The following is a 16,722-nucleotide window of genomic DNA, read 5'->3' as shown; positions in this document are numbered from 1 at the left end:
TTTCCTATGTTCTTTTATTTAACTTATATGCAGAGTACATCATGAGGAACGCTGGGCTAAAAGAAGCAGAAGCTGGAATCAAGATTGCTGGGAGAAATATCAATAATCTCAGATATGCAGATGACACTACCCTTATGGCAGAAAGTGAAGAGGAACTCAAAAGCCTCTTGATGAAAGTAAAAGAGGAGAGTGAAAAGGTTGGCTTGAAGCTCAACATTCAGAAAACAAAGATCATGGCATCTGGTCCCGTCACTTCATGGGAAATAGATGTAAAAACAGTGGAAACAGTGTCAGACTTTATTTTTTGGGGCTCGAAAATCACTGCAGATGCTGATTGCAGCCATGAAATTAAAAGACGCTTACTCCTTGGAAGGAAAGTTATGATCAACCTTGATAATATATTAAAAAGCAGAGACATTACTTTGCCAACAAAGGTCCATCTGGTCAAGGCTATGGTTTTTCCTGTGGTCATGTATGGATGTGAGAGTTGGACTGTGAAGAAAGCTGATCGCCGAAGAATTGATGCTTTTGAACTGTGGTGTTGGAGAAGACTCTTGAGAGTCCCTTGTACCGCAAGGAGATCCAACCAGTCCATTCTAAGGGAGGTCGATTCTGGGTGTTCATTGGAGGGACTGATGCTAAAGCTGAAACTGCAATACTTTGGCCACCTGATGCGACGAGTTGACTCACTGGAAAAGACTCTGATGCTGGGAAGGGTTGGGGGCAGGAGGAGAAGGGGACGACCGAGAATGAGATGGCTGGATGGCATCACCGACTCTGTGCACGTGAGTTTGAGTGAACTCCGGGAGTTGGTGATGGACAGGGAGGCCTGGTGTGCTGTGATTCATGGGGTCGCGGAGAGTCGGACACGACTGAGCGACTGAACTGAACTGAACTGAACTTTCCCCTTTCAATTAATCTTTAATGTATATAAATCTTTTTTATCTTCCTCTATTTAACTTTGGATATCTATTCTTTCTTTCTTCCTTTCTTTCCTTTCCTCTCAACACATTTGTTAAGTGTTATTTTCATTATTTTATTACCCAACTGGCACCTTACTTAGTTTTGTTTTCCAGTTTGTGCTTTAGTTAGTTTTATTCTTAACTGGTAGTATAACTTTTGGTTTCCTTTGTTCACTGGGTCAATCTATTGTACTTTATTTTTGTTGGACTGTTTTGACTTTGCTTATGGGTGTATATTATATATGTATATTTAATTACACTTTTTACTGTTGTTATAAACCTCTGTGTTTACATGGGCTCTTGCAGTTCTATGGAGTTTTCCTTTTCTTTTCTTCTTTCTTTTCTTTCCTATTTTTAATTATTTTAATTTTTAATTTTTTAAAAAACCTATTATTTTTTCTACTTTTATCCCTTTGCTTTTCATACTGTTCTTTTCCCCTCGCAGTTAATCTTTAATGTATATAAATCTTCTTTATCCACCTCTATTTAACTTTGCATATATATTTCTTTCTTTCTTTCCTTTCCTCTCAACATGTTTGTTAGTTTTGTTTTCATTGTTTTATTTCCCAATTGGCACTTTGCTTTAGTTTTGTTTTCCAGTTTGTGCTTTAGTTAGTTTTGTTCTTAACTGGTAAATATAATTTTTGATTTCCTTTGTTTGCCAGGTCAATCTACTGTACTTTATTTTAGTTGGACTGTTTTGACTTTGCTTATGGGTATATATGCATATGTGTACATTCCATTACTTTAATTATCATTTGCCTGATTTTGTAACTGCCATATGTTTGGGGTTCATCTTTGGTTTCTCATTTTTGGGTATTTGCTTTAATCTCACTTAATGCCATAAAAAACCACTTGTGGAATTTTCATTCCTGACCAGAGATCAAGCTCTGAGCCTTTGGAGCGGGAGCACTGACTCCAAGACCCTGGACTACCACAGAGCTAACCCTGGGGAATATCAGATAGTGAGAACTCACACAAATGAAACCACGTGAACACAAGACCCAGCATCATCGCAACACCAGTAGCACCCTGTGCAGGACACTTCATCTAAACAACAAACAAACAAAAAAATACAAACCCAATCATCATCAGACAGGATTACCACCTCACTCAGTCTTGCCCTTCAGAGGAAAACCAAGCAAATAAACAAACAAACTCAGCACAAATCTCACCCTATAAGAAGCTTACACAAACCACCGGACCTTCCTTATGAGGGCAGAATCCAAAAGGAAGAAAGAATTCAGCCTTGAAGTCAGGGAAAAGGATACCTCAAACACAATAAGTTAAAAAAAAAAAAAATATATATATATATATATATTTAAAATGAGAAGCCAAAGAAACACCACACAAATGATGGAACAAATGAGAAACACAGAAGTCCAAATAAATGATGAAGAAATAGGCAAACTACCCGAAAAAGAATTCAGAAAAATGACAGTAAAGAAGATTTAAAAAAAAAAAACCTTGAAAACAAAACGGATAAAATGCCAAAATCAGTTAACAAAGACCTAGAAGAATTAAAGAATAAACATGCAGAGACAACACAATTATTGAAATTAAATATATTCTAGAAGGAATCAATAGCAGAATATCTGAAGCAGAAGAATGAATCAGTGAGCTGGATGATAGAATGGTGGAAGTAACTTCTGAATAGCAAAATAAAGTAAAAAGAATGAAAAGAACTGAGGATAGTCTCAGAGACCTCTGCTGCCACTGCTGCTGCTAAGTCACTTCAGTCGTGTCTGACTCTGTGCCACCCCACAGACGGCAGCCTACCAGGCTCCAACCCTGGGATTCTCCAGGCAAGAACAGTGGATTGCCATTTCCTTCTCCAATGCATGTAAGTGAAAAGTCAAAGTGAAGTCGCTCAGTTGTGTCCAACTCTTAGCGACCCCATGGACTGCAGGCTACCAGACTCCTCCGTCCATGGGATTTTCCAGTCAAGAGTACTGGAGTGGGTTGTCATTGCCTTCTCCGCAGAGACCTCTGGGACAATATCAAATGCACCAACATTATAATTATAGGGGTCCCAGGAGAAGAGAAAAAGAAAGGGTATGAGAAAATTTTTGAGAGATTATAGTTGAGAATTTCCCCAACATGAAAAAGAAAATAGTCAATCAAGTCCAAGAGGCACAAAGAGTCCCATACGGGATTAACCCAAGGAGAAACACACCAAGACACATACTAATCAAACTAACAAAGACTAAACACAAAGAAAGAATATTAAAAGCAGTAAGGGAGAAGTAACATACAAGGGAAACCCCATACGCTTAACAGTTCATCTTTCAGCAGAAACTCTGCAGGCCAGAAGGGAATGGCAGGGTATATTTAAAGTACCGAAATGAAAAAATCTACAACCAAGATTACTATACCTGGCAAGGATCTCATTCAAAATTCATGGAGAAATTAAAAAGCTTTCCAGACAAACAAAAGTTAAGAGAATTCAGTACCACCAAACCAGTTTTACAACAAATGTTAAAGGGACTTACATCATGAAGAAATATGAGAGAAGAAAAAAGATCTACAAAATAAACCCAAACAATTAAGAAAATGGCAATAGGAACATATATATCGATAATTACTTTAAATGTAAATGGATTAAATGTTCCAACCAAAAGAGACAGACTGGCTGAATGGATACAAAAACAAGACTCATATATATGCTGTCTAAAAGAAACCCACTTCAGACCTAAAGACACATAGACTGAAAGTGAGCAGATGGAAAAATATATTCCATGCACATGGGAAGCAAAAGAAAGCTGGAGTAGAAATCCTCATATCAGACAAAATAGACCTTAAAATAAAGAATATTACAAGAGATAAGGAAGGACACTACATAATGATCAAGGGATCAATCCAAGAGGCAGACATAACGATTGTTAATATCTATGCACCCAACATAGGAGCACCTCAATACCTAAGACAAACACTGACAGACATAAAAGGAGAAACTGACAGTAACACAATAATAGTAGGAGACTTTAACACCCCACTCATGCCAATGAGTAGATCATCGAAACAAAATTAATAAGGAAACACAAGTCTTAAATGATACGTTAGATGAGATAGATCTCACAGATATCTTCAGGAAATTCCACCCAAATGCAGAAGAGTACACCTTCTCAGGTGTATTATATATGTACAAAGAACATTCTCCAGGCTAGACCACATCCTGGGTCACAAATCAAACCTTAGTAAATTTAAGAAAGTTGAAATTGTATCGAGCATCTTCTCTGACCACACATTATGAGACTAGATATCAATTACAAGAAAAAAATTTTAAGAAACACAAACACATGGATATTAAACAAAAAGGTTACTGAAGAAATCAAAAGGGAAATAAAAAAATTTTTAGAAACAAATGACAATGAAAACGTGACAACTCAAAATGTATGGGATGCAGCAGAAGCAGCTCTAACAGGGAAGTTTATAGCAATACAATCCTACCTCAAGAAACAAGAAAAACATTGAATAGACAACCTAACTTTATACCTAAAAGAACTGGAAAAAGAAGAACAACCAAAAATCTCCAAAATTAGTAGAAGGAAGGAAATCATAAAGATCTGAGCAGAAATAAATGAAAAAGAAATGAAAGAAACAACAGTAAAGATTAATAAAACTAAAAGCTCATTCTTTGAGAAGATAAAAAAAAAATTGACAAACCTTTGGCCAGATTCATCAAGAAAAAGAAAGAAGAATCAAATTTAAAAAATCAGAAATGAAAAAGGACAGGTTACAACAGACAATGTAGAAATACAAAGGATTAAAAGAGACTATTAAAAAGAAAGCTGATTGCCGAAGAATTGATATTTTTGAACTGTGGTGTTGGAGAAGACTCTTGAGAGTCCCTTATACTGCAAAGAGATCCAACCAGTCCATTCTAAAGGAGCTCAATCCTGGGTGTTCATTGGTAGGACTGATGCTAAAGCTGAAACTCCAATACTTTGGCTACCTCATGTGACGAGTTGACTCATTGGAAAAGACTCTGATGCTAAGAAAGGTTGGGAGCGGGAGGAGACAGGGATGACAGAGAATGAGATGGCTGGATGGCATCACCGACTCTGTGGACATGAGTTTGAGTGAAGTCCGGGAGTTGGTGATGGACAGGGAGGCCTGGCGTGCTGTGATTCATGGGGTCGCGAAGAGTCGGACACGAATGAGTGACTGAACTGAACTGAACTGAAAATGGATAACCTGGAAGAAATGGACAGATTATTAGAAAAGTTTAAACTTCTAAGACTGCACCTGGAGGAAATAGAAATTACGAACAACCCAATTACAAGCACTGAAATTGAAGCTGTGATCAAAAATCTCCTAAAAAACAAAAGCACAGGACCAGATGGCTTCACAGGAGAATTCTATCAAACATTTAGAGAAGAGCTAACATCTGTCCTTCTAAAACTCTTTCAAAAAACTGCAGAGGAAAGAACACTTCCAAACTCATTCTACGAGGCCACCATGACCCTGACACCAAAACCAAAGAAAGAAAACTACAGGCCAATATCACTGATGAAAATAGATGCAAAAAGCCTCAACAAAATTTTAGCAAACAAAATACAGCAAGACATCAAAAAGCTCATACACCATGATTAAGTTGGGTTTATTCCAGGGATGCGAAGAAGGCAATGGCAAGCCACTCCAGTACTCTTGCCTAGAAAATCCCATGGATGGAGGAGCCTGGTAGGCTGCAGTCCGTGGGGTCACTAAGGGTCGGACACGACTGAGCGACTTCACTTTCACTTTTCACTTTCACACATTGGAGAAGGAAATGGCAACCCACTCCAGTGTTCTTGCCTGGAGAATCCCAGGGGCGGGAGAGCCTGGTGGGCTTCCGTCTATGGGGTCACACAGAGTCGGACACGACTGAAGTGACTTAGCAGCAGCAGCAGCAGCATTCCAGGGATGCAAGGATTCTTCAATATACGTAAATCAATCAATGTGGTACCCCATAGTAACAAACTGAAAGGTAAAAAACGTATGATAATCTGAATAGATGCATAAAAAACCTTTGAAAATTCAGCACCCATTTACGATTAAAAACTCTTCAAAAAATGGGAACAGAAGGAACCTACCTCAACATAGTAAAGGCCATACCTGATAAGCCTACAGCAAACATTCTCAATGGTGAAAAACTGAAAGCATTCCCCCTAAGATCAGAAAAAAGAAAAGGGTGCCCATTTCCCCACTATTATTCAAAGTAGTTCTGGAAGTCCTAGCTACAGTAATCAGAGAAGAAAAAGAAATAAAAGGAATACAGATCAGAAAAGAAGAAGCAAAGCTCTCACTGTTTGCAGATGACATGATACTGTACATAAAAAAACCCTAAAGATAGTATCAAAAAATTACTAGAGCTAATCAGTGAATTTAGTAAAGTTGCAGGATACAAAATCAATACACAGAAATCACTTGTATTTCTATATATTAACAATGAAAAATCAGAAAGAGAAATTAAGGAATCAATCCCATTCACCATTGCAACAAAAGTAAATAAATATCTAGGAATAAACTTACCTAAGGAGACAAAAGAACTGTACGTAGAAAATTATAAGACACTGATGAAAGAAATAAAAAATGACACAAACAGATGGAGAGATATCCCACGTTCCTGGGTAGGAAGAATCAATATTGTAAAAATGACTATATTACCAAACGCAATCTACGGATTCAATATGATACCAATCAAATTACCAGAGACATTTTTCAGAGAACTAGAACAAAAAATTTCACAATTCATACGGAAACACGAAAGACACCAAATAGCCAAAGCAGTCCTGAGGAAGAAGAATGGAGCTGAAGGAATCAACCTTCCTGACTTCAGATTATACTACAAAGCCACAGTCTTCAAGACAGTATGGTAATGGTACAAAAAACACAGAAATACAGGCCAATGGAACAAGATAGAAAGCCCAGAAATGAACCCATGCACCTATAGGTACCTTATATCTGACAAAGGGGGCAAGGATATATAATGGGGCAAAGGCAGCCTCTTCAATAAATGGTGCTGGGAAAACTGGATAGCTACATGCAAAAGAAGGAAATTAGACAACTTCCTAACACCATACACAAAGATAAACTCAACATGGATTAAAGACCTAAATGTAAGACCAGAAACTATAAATCTCTTACAGGAAAACATAGGCAGAACACCCAATGACATAAATCAAAGCAAGATCTTCTATGACCTACCTCCTAGAGTAATGGAAATAAAAACAAAAGTAAACAAGTGGGACCTGATTAAACTTAAAAGCTTCTGCACAGCAAAGGAAACTATAAGCAAGGTGAAAAGACAACCTTCAGAATGGGAGAAAATAATAGCAAATGAAACAACTGACAAAGGATTAATTTCCAAAACATAGAAGCAGTTCATATAACTCAATACCAGAAAAACAAACAACCCAATCAAAACATGGGCAAAAGACCTAAACAGACATTTCTCCAAAGAAGACATACATATGGCTAACAAACACATGATAAGATGATCAACAGCGCTCATTATTAGAGAAAAGGAAATAAAAACAATGTGATATCACCTCACACTGTTCAGAATGGCCATCATCAAAAAGTCTACAAATAATAAATGCTGGAGAGGGTGTGGAGAAAAGGGAATGCTCTTGCACTGTTTGTGGGAATGTAAATTGATATAGTGACTATGGAAGACATGTGGAGATTCCTTAAAAACTAGGAATAAAACCACCATATGACCCAGCAATCCCACTCCTAGGCATGTACCCTGAGGAAACCAAAATTGAAAAAGACACACGTATCCCATTTTTCATTGCAGCACTATTTACAATAGCTAGAACATGAAAATAACCTAGATGTCCACCAACAGATGAATGGATGAAGAAGTTGTGGTACATATACACAAGAGAATATTACTCAGCTATAAAAAGGAACATCTTTGAGTCAGTTCTAATGAGATGGATGAACCTAGAACCTATTATACAGAGTGAAATGAGTCACAAAGAGAAAGATAAATATTGTATTTTCACGCAAATATACGGACTCTTGGAAAATGGTACTGAAGAATTTACTTACAGGGCAGCAGTGGAGAAACAGACATAGAGACAGACTTATGGACCCGGGGAGAGGGGAGGAGAGGGTGAGATGTATGGAGAGAGTGACATGGAAACTTACATCCCCATAAGTAAAATAGATGGCCAACAGGAATTAGATGTATGGCTAATATACTCAAACAGGGGCTCTGGATCAGCCTAGAGGGGTGGGATGGGGAGGGAGATGGGAGGGAGCTTCAGAAGGGAGGGGATGTATGCATATCTATGGTTGATTCGGGTTGAGGTTTGCTAGAAAACAACAAAATTCTGTAAAGCAATTATCCTTCAATAAAAAAAATAAATTAAAAAAAGGTGTACTGTAAGCTATAAATGAGGACCACATACATGATGAAAAATTGCTCAGTAGTCATACTTAAAGAGCAAAAAGAGATGCATATAAAATTAATAGTATACTGTATTTTACATCAACATAGCCAAAATATTATTTAACATTTCATTATGAAATTGGTCTTTTTCATTTGTGTGTGAAGAATTTGAAAACTGGTTTGTATTTTACACATATGTAACATCTCAAATTGAACTATTCATATTGCAAGTGATTAACAGTTCTAGCAGCCAAACATACTGGACAACGCCAGTCTTGATTTTTATGTTAGTATCATAGTTTACGACGTGGAATAAGTCAGACAGAGAAAGACAAATATATTATACTGCTTATATTCAGAATCTTAGAAAAGTAACAAATTGACTTACTTATAAAATAGAAAAACTCACAAACTTAGAAAACAAACTATGGTTACCAAAGGGAAAAGGTGAAATGTGCGATAAATTGGGAGTTTGGGATTAACAGATAATACATTTGGGTGTATAAAATGGATAAGCAGTAGGGTCCTACTGTAGAGCTCAGGGAATTCTACTCAATATTCTGTAACAACCTATATGGGAAAAGAATCTGAAAAAGAATGGTTATATGTGTATATATGAGCTTCCCCAGTGACTCAGCAGTAATGCAGGAGCTGCAGGAGACATGGGTTTGATTCCCGAATCAGGAAGATTCCCTGGAGGAGGGCATAGCAACCCACTGTAGTATTCTTGCTGGGAAAGTCCCGTGGACAAAGAAGCCTGGCAGGCTACAGTCCACAGGGTTGCAAAGAGTCAGACACAGATGAAGCCACTTAGCATGCATGCACATATGTATAACTGAATCACTTAGCTGTACACCAGAAACTAACACAATCTTGTAAATCAATGACAGTCTAATATAAAATAAAAATTTAAAAGAAGACTAAAATAAGAGAAAGTGTTTTATAGAAAAGGTAATTAATGTAAGAGATAATCATAAACCATTTTCTCTTACCTACACAAATCTTCTTTGATTTGAAGAGAGATCAATTCCTTAGGAATATGAAAAGAAAGTATGCTTTCTGACATCTGCTCCCGGATTTGCATCCACTTATTGTCAGAAGTGGGAAATCTGTATAATTTACACACTGGGTTCTTTAACACTGGAAAAGGAGACAAAAATCAAGGTTAATAGTCAGATTATAAAGATATGTCCATTAGATAAAGATCAATTAACAAAATCATTAATCAGGCTACTATTCTAATTATTTATTTGATGAAAAAATTTATTATAATCCATAGTGTATTTGAGTTCCTAAGAATTTTCTCCATACACCTTATTTTTTTCAGTAGATTCTGGGACATCAGTCTTTATTAAATTAAAAAGTGATACATCAAATTCTAATTCATAAAGTGGCCACTGTGGTTCTCTGATATACTGCCCAATAATTCTTTTCCTGTCTAAAGATTTTCTTATAGTATATGTATTTATAACTATAGATGAAAATATATGGACTTATATATCATACATACTTTGAAAAAATATATTTCTGAATTTCTTCCAATCACTCTTAGTCAACTTTACCCACTTACATAGTAGGTGACAACTGATATGTTTTATTAAAGGTTCTAAATGACCCTACTACCAAAAATGACTTATTTCTTAAATGTTAAAAGGTTTATTCCTGGTTTAAGATCTATTAAAATTCAAATATTATTCATAGTTCAGTGCCACTAAGTCAATAACACACTTTCCTGAAACCATACATTATTAGAAGCAGAACAGGGAGACTATGGAACAAAGTGAATATTTAGGGTGGATGGGCAGTGATTAGGGGGAAAGTAACATGGTCATGTCATTAAGGATTTTAAAAGATTAAAAGAAAAAGTGTAAGACTAGATATTAAGATAATACTTGAGACACCTTTTATGAGGCCAGCATTCCTGCTGCACTACCAAGCCCTATATTTCAGGGCAAGGTTTTATCTCCACTGCTGTTGGACAATGAACGTAAGAGAAATACATCAAAGTTTAGTGAACAACAAAATATCACATCAATCACTAGTCAAGTATCTATGATTATTTGGCTCCAGTTTACCAATAAAGCTAACTAAAAACAGAATTTGATATTGAAGTGGATGTAAGACTTTAATAATGCCCAGCCTGGAATGTGGCCCAAGTCTCTTCAATGTATAGAGTAAAACACCTTTCAGAGTTCCAAAAGCCTGTGAATGCATGTGTGCTAACTCACTTCAGTGTCTGACCATTTGAAACCCTGTGGACTGTAGCCTGCCAGGTACCTCTGTCCATGAGGTTCTCCAGGCAAGAATACTGGGGTGACTTGCCATGCCCTCCTCCAGGGGATCTTCCTGACCCAGGGATAAAATCTGTGTCTCCTGCATTGGCAGGCAGGTTCTTTACCACTAGCACCATCTGGGAAGCCAAAAAGCCTGTACCACATTTATTACTTGGATAAACATATATACATACACATATATGCACACATACATATATATTTCTGAGCATTAAAATGAGGAACTATTCATCCATTCTGCAACCACCATTCTCAGTGGTTCAGTCTGGACATTATCATTGTTAAAGAGGTACCATCTCACACAAGTCAGAATGGCTGCCATCCAAAAGTCTACAAACAATAAATGCTGGAGAGGGTGTGGAGAAAAGGGAGCCCTCTTATACGATTGGTGGGAATGGAAACTAGTACAGCCACTATGGAGAACAGTGTGAAGATTCCTTAAAAAACTGGAAATAGAAATCCCACTGCTGGGCATACACATCGAGGAAATCAGAATTGAAAGAGACACATGTACCCCAGTGTTCATCGCAGCACTGTTTACAATAGCCAGGACATGGAAGCAACCTAGATGTCCATCAGCAAACGAATGGATAAGAAGGTTGTGATACAAATACAGAATGGAATATTACTCAGCCATTAAAAAGAATACATTTGAATCAGTTCTAATGAGGTGGATGAAACTGGAGCCTATTATACAGAGTGAAATAAGTCAGAAAGAAAAACACCAACACTGTATACTAATGTGTATATATGGAATTTAGAAAGATGGTAACGATGACCCTATATGCGAGACAGCAAAAGAGACACAGATATACAGAACAGTCTTTTGCACTCTGTGGGAGAAGGCGTGGGTGGGATGATTTGGGAGAATAGCATTGAAACATGTATATTATCATATGTGAAAGAGATCGCCAGTCCAGGTTCGATGCGTGAGACAGGGTGCTCACGGCTGGTGCACTGGGATTACCCTGAGGGATGGGATGGGGAGGGAGGTGGGAGGGGGTCTCAGGATAGGGAGCACATGTATACCCATGGCTGATTCATGTCAGTGTATGGCAAAAAACTCTACAATACTGTAAATTAATTAGCCTCCAATTAAATTTTTTTTATTTTTTATTTTATTTTTTTTATAGTTTAAAATATTTATTTATTTATTTTTTGCCAAGCATTATTTTATTTTATTTTTTTTAAAGTATTTATATTAACGCATATATATGGAATTTAGAAAGATGGTAACCTGAACCCTGTATAAGAGACTGCAAAAGAGACATAGGCATATAGAACAGTCTTTGGGACTCTGTGGGAGAGGGTGAAGGTGGAATGATTGGGGAGAATGGAATTGTAACATGTATATTATCATAAGTGACCAGTCCAGGTTCGACGCATAAATTTTCCTCTGTTCATTTCTTTGCATTTGTGCTTTTTCAATTAAATTTTTTTAAAAAGTACATCAGAAACCTTGATAGCAAATATCTCATTCTTCAATAACCAGATTCAAAGCTCCCAGTACATTTCTCTATTTCCTATAAGTATTATCTAGAATGTGCGCTGTTTTAAAACACCAATATGGTTTAGTCACGAAGTAGTGTCTGATTCTTGCAACCCCATGTGGACTGTAGCCTGCCAGACTCCTCTGTCCACAAGATTCTCCAGGCAAGGATACTGGAGTGGGTTGCCATTTTCTACTTCAGAGGATCTTCTGACCCAGGAATCAAACTGGGTCTCCTTCCATTTCAGGCAGATTCTTTACCCACTGAGCTATGAAGGAAGACAAAAACACCAACAGAAGCCAGAAAACAGTAGTATATTTCCAGTATGTTGAGAGACAATATTTTAAATCCAGTATTGTATGTCCAAAAGGATTATATTTTTGCCATAAACATGACCTTTAAGTCTTATGAAACAGATTATAAGAAAGACCATATTTAAGGCTAATTACACTTTCTCATTTTGGTGAATTATAATTGACATAATATTATACTAGTTGCAGGTATACAATGTAATGACTCAGTGTTTGTATATACTGTTAAATGATTACCACAATGAGTCTTGTTAACATCTGTCACCATACATAATCACAAAATTTTTCTTGCAATGAGAACTTTAGAAATCTCTCTCAGGAACTTTCAAACATGCAATACAGCATTATTAACTATAATTATTATTATGCTGCATATTATGTCCTCACAACTATTTTATAACGAAAAACCTGCTTGTTTTGGTATCTTCACTCCCATCCCCTGTCCCTCACCTCTGGAAACCACCAATCTGTCTTTGTATCTATGAGTTCTCTCTTTTTTTTTTTTTTAATTTGTTATGCTTTGGTTTCTTTTCAGATGCAACATACAGGTGAAATCATACAGTAGCTGTCTTTCTCTGTCTGATATTTCACTTAGCATAATGCCCTCAAGGTCTATCCATGTGGTCATAAATGGCAAGATTTCATTCTTTTTTATGGCTGAATAATATTCTACTCAGTGTGTGTATGATCTGCGTATCACATATTTTTTTATCCATTCATCTGTGGACACTGAGGTTGTTTCCATGCCTTGTCCACTGAAAATAATGCTGCAATGAACACTGGGATGCATGTATCTTTTTGAATTAATATTATCATTTCTTTTGGATAAATACGCAGAAGAGGCAACAGTAGTTCTTATTTTAGCTTTTTAGGAAGTCTCCATATTGTTTTCCACAGTGGCAGTACCAGTTAACACTGCAATCAACAGTGCACAAAAGTTTCCTATTCTCCTCATCCTTGCCAGTAACACTTGCTATATCTTGTATTTTTGATACCCTTTCTAACAGATGTGAGATGATATCTCACTATGGTTTTGATTTGCATTCCCCTCATGATTGGTTATGTTAAGTAACTTTTCATGTACTTGCTGGCCACCTTTATGTCTTCTTTGGTAAAACATCTATTCAAATCCTCTGCCCATTTTTAATCAGAATTTTTTATTGTTGTTATTGAGTTGTACGAATTCTTTACATATTATGGATATTTGCCCTTATCAGATATAGTTCCTTTTATATGAAATACATAAAACTACAATCCATGAAAGAAACTATGGTATTTAATTCATCTTTAAGGTGACAATACTTCAAAGATGTAAGAATTTTACTAAAACTTCTACTGCCATAGACTTGGAAAAGAAAGAAAATAATATATGTAGGCAATTCAATATATTGTAAGTCAGGTTAAATCATGTATAGGTCATTAGGAATTCTAATATAACTAACATGGTCAGGAATATAAACGAAATCATTTTATAGTAAGATAAACACTCAGCCTCTGTCCAAATTTTCCCTTTGTAATCTAAGTAAATATTCAATTACTTGGGTTATCTGTATTTAGTACATGTACTGCTTATTGGAAGGACTGATGCTAAAACTGAAGCTCCAATACTTTGGCCACCTCATGTGAAGAGTTGACTCCCTGGAAAAGACTCTGGTGGTGGGGGGGATTGGGGGCAGGAGGAGAAGGGGACGACAGAGAATAAGATGGCTGGATGGCATCACTGACTCGATGGAGGTGAGTTTGAGTGAACTCCAGGAGTGGGTGATGGACAGACAGGCCTGGCATGCTGTGATTCAAAGGGTCGCAAAGAGTCGGACACGACTGAGTGACTGAACTGAACTGAACTGCTTATTAACCTCTGTTGTTTTCAAGATTACACAGAATCTTTGTATCTTCCAAACCATGGTTAAAAATCCTTGGGTTTTTCTTACCTTTAATAAAATAATAATTATTTTTAGAAGTTCAGTTCAGTTGCTCAGTCATGTCTGACTCTTTGCGACCCTTTGAATCACAGCACGCCAGGCCTGTCTGTCCATCACCAATTCCCGGAGTTCACACAAACTCATGTCCATCGAGTCGGTGATGCCATCCAGCCATCTCATTCTCTGTCGTCCCCGTCTCCTCCCACCCTCAATCCCTCCTACCATCAGACTCTTTTCCAGTGAGTCAACTCGTCGCATGAGGTGGCCAAAGTATTGGAGTTTCAGCTTTAGCATCAGTCCTTCCAATGAACACCTAGGATTGAGCTCCTTTAGAATGGACTGGTTGGATATTAATTAGGTTGCAAAATATAATATTCTTTATTTATCTCAAAACCAGTCCTTCAACTTTTGATTCTACTGTTTTCATTTTAATGCTCTTCAATGTATTCTAAATATAAACCTTTGTTGAAATAACATAAGTAGAAATTAAGGACAGTATGATTAATGCGCTCCAGAATTCTCCTGTGACCACCCCAGACACAAGGTCCAACACCCAGTGAAAATGTTGCTAGTTTTTAAGGAAAACACTTGAGGCAAATAATAAACAAAAAATCAGGCCACTTGATTTACCTCCCAAAATTCCCAATAATGTCTCCAATCTAACCTTCATGATATACATTCTAAGCTTTTGAAACTCATAAATCTCTAAACATCGATACTAAATTTTATATAGTTACAAGGGTCTCAATGCAGACATAGTGGAATCCACTTTCACCCCAGTTTGATGCAGCAGTATTGCTTATTGAAAACCTACTAAAAGCAAGACCATCTACTCTGTATCCTAAAATGTCATATAACAGAGTAAGACTTAGAAATAAAAATCAGTATATGGTCTGCAGAAACTATAAAACTCGTAGAGGAAAATAGGCAGAACACTCTGTGACATAAATCACAGCAAGATCCTCTATGGCCCACCACCTACAGTAATGGAAATAAAAACAAGAATAAACAGGTGGGACACAATTAAACCTAAAAACTTTTGTAGAGCAAAGGAAACTATAAACTAGGTGAAAAGGCAACCCTAAGAATGGGAGAAGATAATAGCAAATGAAACAACTGACAAAGGATTAATTCCCAAAATATACAAGTAGCTCAAGCGACTCAATACCAGAAAAACAAACAACCCAATCAAAAAGTGGGCAAAAGATATAAGCAGATATTTCTCCAAAGAAGACATATAGATGGCTCACAAATACATGAAAAGATGCTCAACACTGCTCATTATTAAAGAAATGCAAATCAAAAGTACAGTCAGATATTACCTCACACCGGTCAGAATGGCCATCATCAAAAAACATATGAACAATAAATTCTGGACAAGATATGGAGAAAAGAGAGCCCTCTTGCACTACTGGTGGTAATGTAAATTGATACAACCACTGAGGAAAACTCTATGATGATTCCTTACAAAATCAGGAATAAAACTACTGTGTGACCCAACAATCCCACTTTTGGATATATTCCTTGAGAAAATCATAATTGAAAAAGACACATGCATCCCCTTGTTCACTGCAGCGCTATTTACAATAGCTCGGACATGGAAGCAACCTAGATGCCCATCGACAGAGGAATGGATAAGAAAGCTGCGGTACACATATACAGTGTATTACTAAGTCAGAAAAAGGAACGTATTTGAGTCAGTTACAATAAGGTGGATGAACCTAGAGCCTCTTGTATAGAGTGAAGCAAGTCAGAAAGAGAAAAATACCAAGTATATTAACACATACATATGGAATCTAGAAAGATGGCATGGATGACCATATTCACAGGGCAGCAGTGGAGATGCAGACATAAAGAATGGGCTTACGAACAATGCTGGGGGGGGAAGAGGGTGGGATGAACATAGACAGTAGCATGGAAACATATGCACTATCATATATAAAACAGATAGCCCATGGGAATTTACTGTATGCCTCAGGGAATTCAAACTGGTGCTGTGCGACAACCTAGAGGAGGGGATGGGATGGGAGGTGGGAGGAAGGTTCAAGAAGGCGTGGACATATGTATCCCTATGGCTGATTCATACTGATGTACAGCAGAAACCGACACAATACTATAAAGCAATTACCCTTCAATTAAAAATAAATAAATTTTAAAAATTCAATATATGGTCTGACTTTTAATTACCATGAAATTTGTTCCACTGCTTACAAACAGATCAGAGAAGATGTCAGCTCCACGTTTTGCTGGGTTCATAGTGGGGAGATTTTTGCCATCCTCACATAAAAGAAGTATCAAGCATTGATAATGAATGCTCTTGTCATTTTAGAAATGCTTCTGCCCTATAGCAGAGACACAGTTC

At 37.0% G+C, this 16,722-nt stretch overlaps 1 protein-coding gene across 5 annotated transcripts in view; it reads right to left on the bottom strand.

Moving 5' to 3' along the window:
- The window catches only part of INPP4B (inositol polyphosphate-4-phosphatase type II B), an 894,316-nt gene that overhangs the window by 230,433 nt on the left and 647,161 nt on the right, over nt 1-16,722 (bottom strand). For all 5 annotated transcript variants that reach the window (XM_088828009.1, XM_055404679.2, XM_055404683.2 and 2 more), the window contains one exon: nt 9,339-9,486. In XM_088828009.1, the coding sequence (XP_088684135.1) occupies nt 9,339-9,486 (148 nt within the window). The remainder of the gene's footprint in view (nt 1-9,338; nt 9,487-16,722) is intronic.

This window comes from Moschus berezovskii, chromosome 19 (assembly GCF_049115385.1).
Source record: "Moschus berezovskii isolate FMDL1 chromosome 19, NW_MosBer_1.0, whole genome shotgun sequence".
Taxonomy (NCBI): Eukaryota; Metazoa; Chordata; class Mammalia; order Artiodactyla; family Moschidae; genus Moschus; species Moschus berezovskii.
The sequence above is the reverse complement of the archived record's forward strand: the minus strand, read 5'-3'. Positions and strand labels throughout refer to the sequence as shown.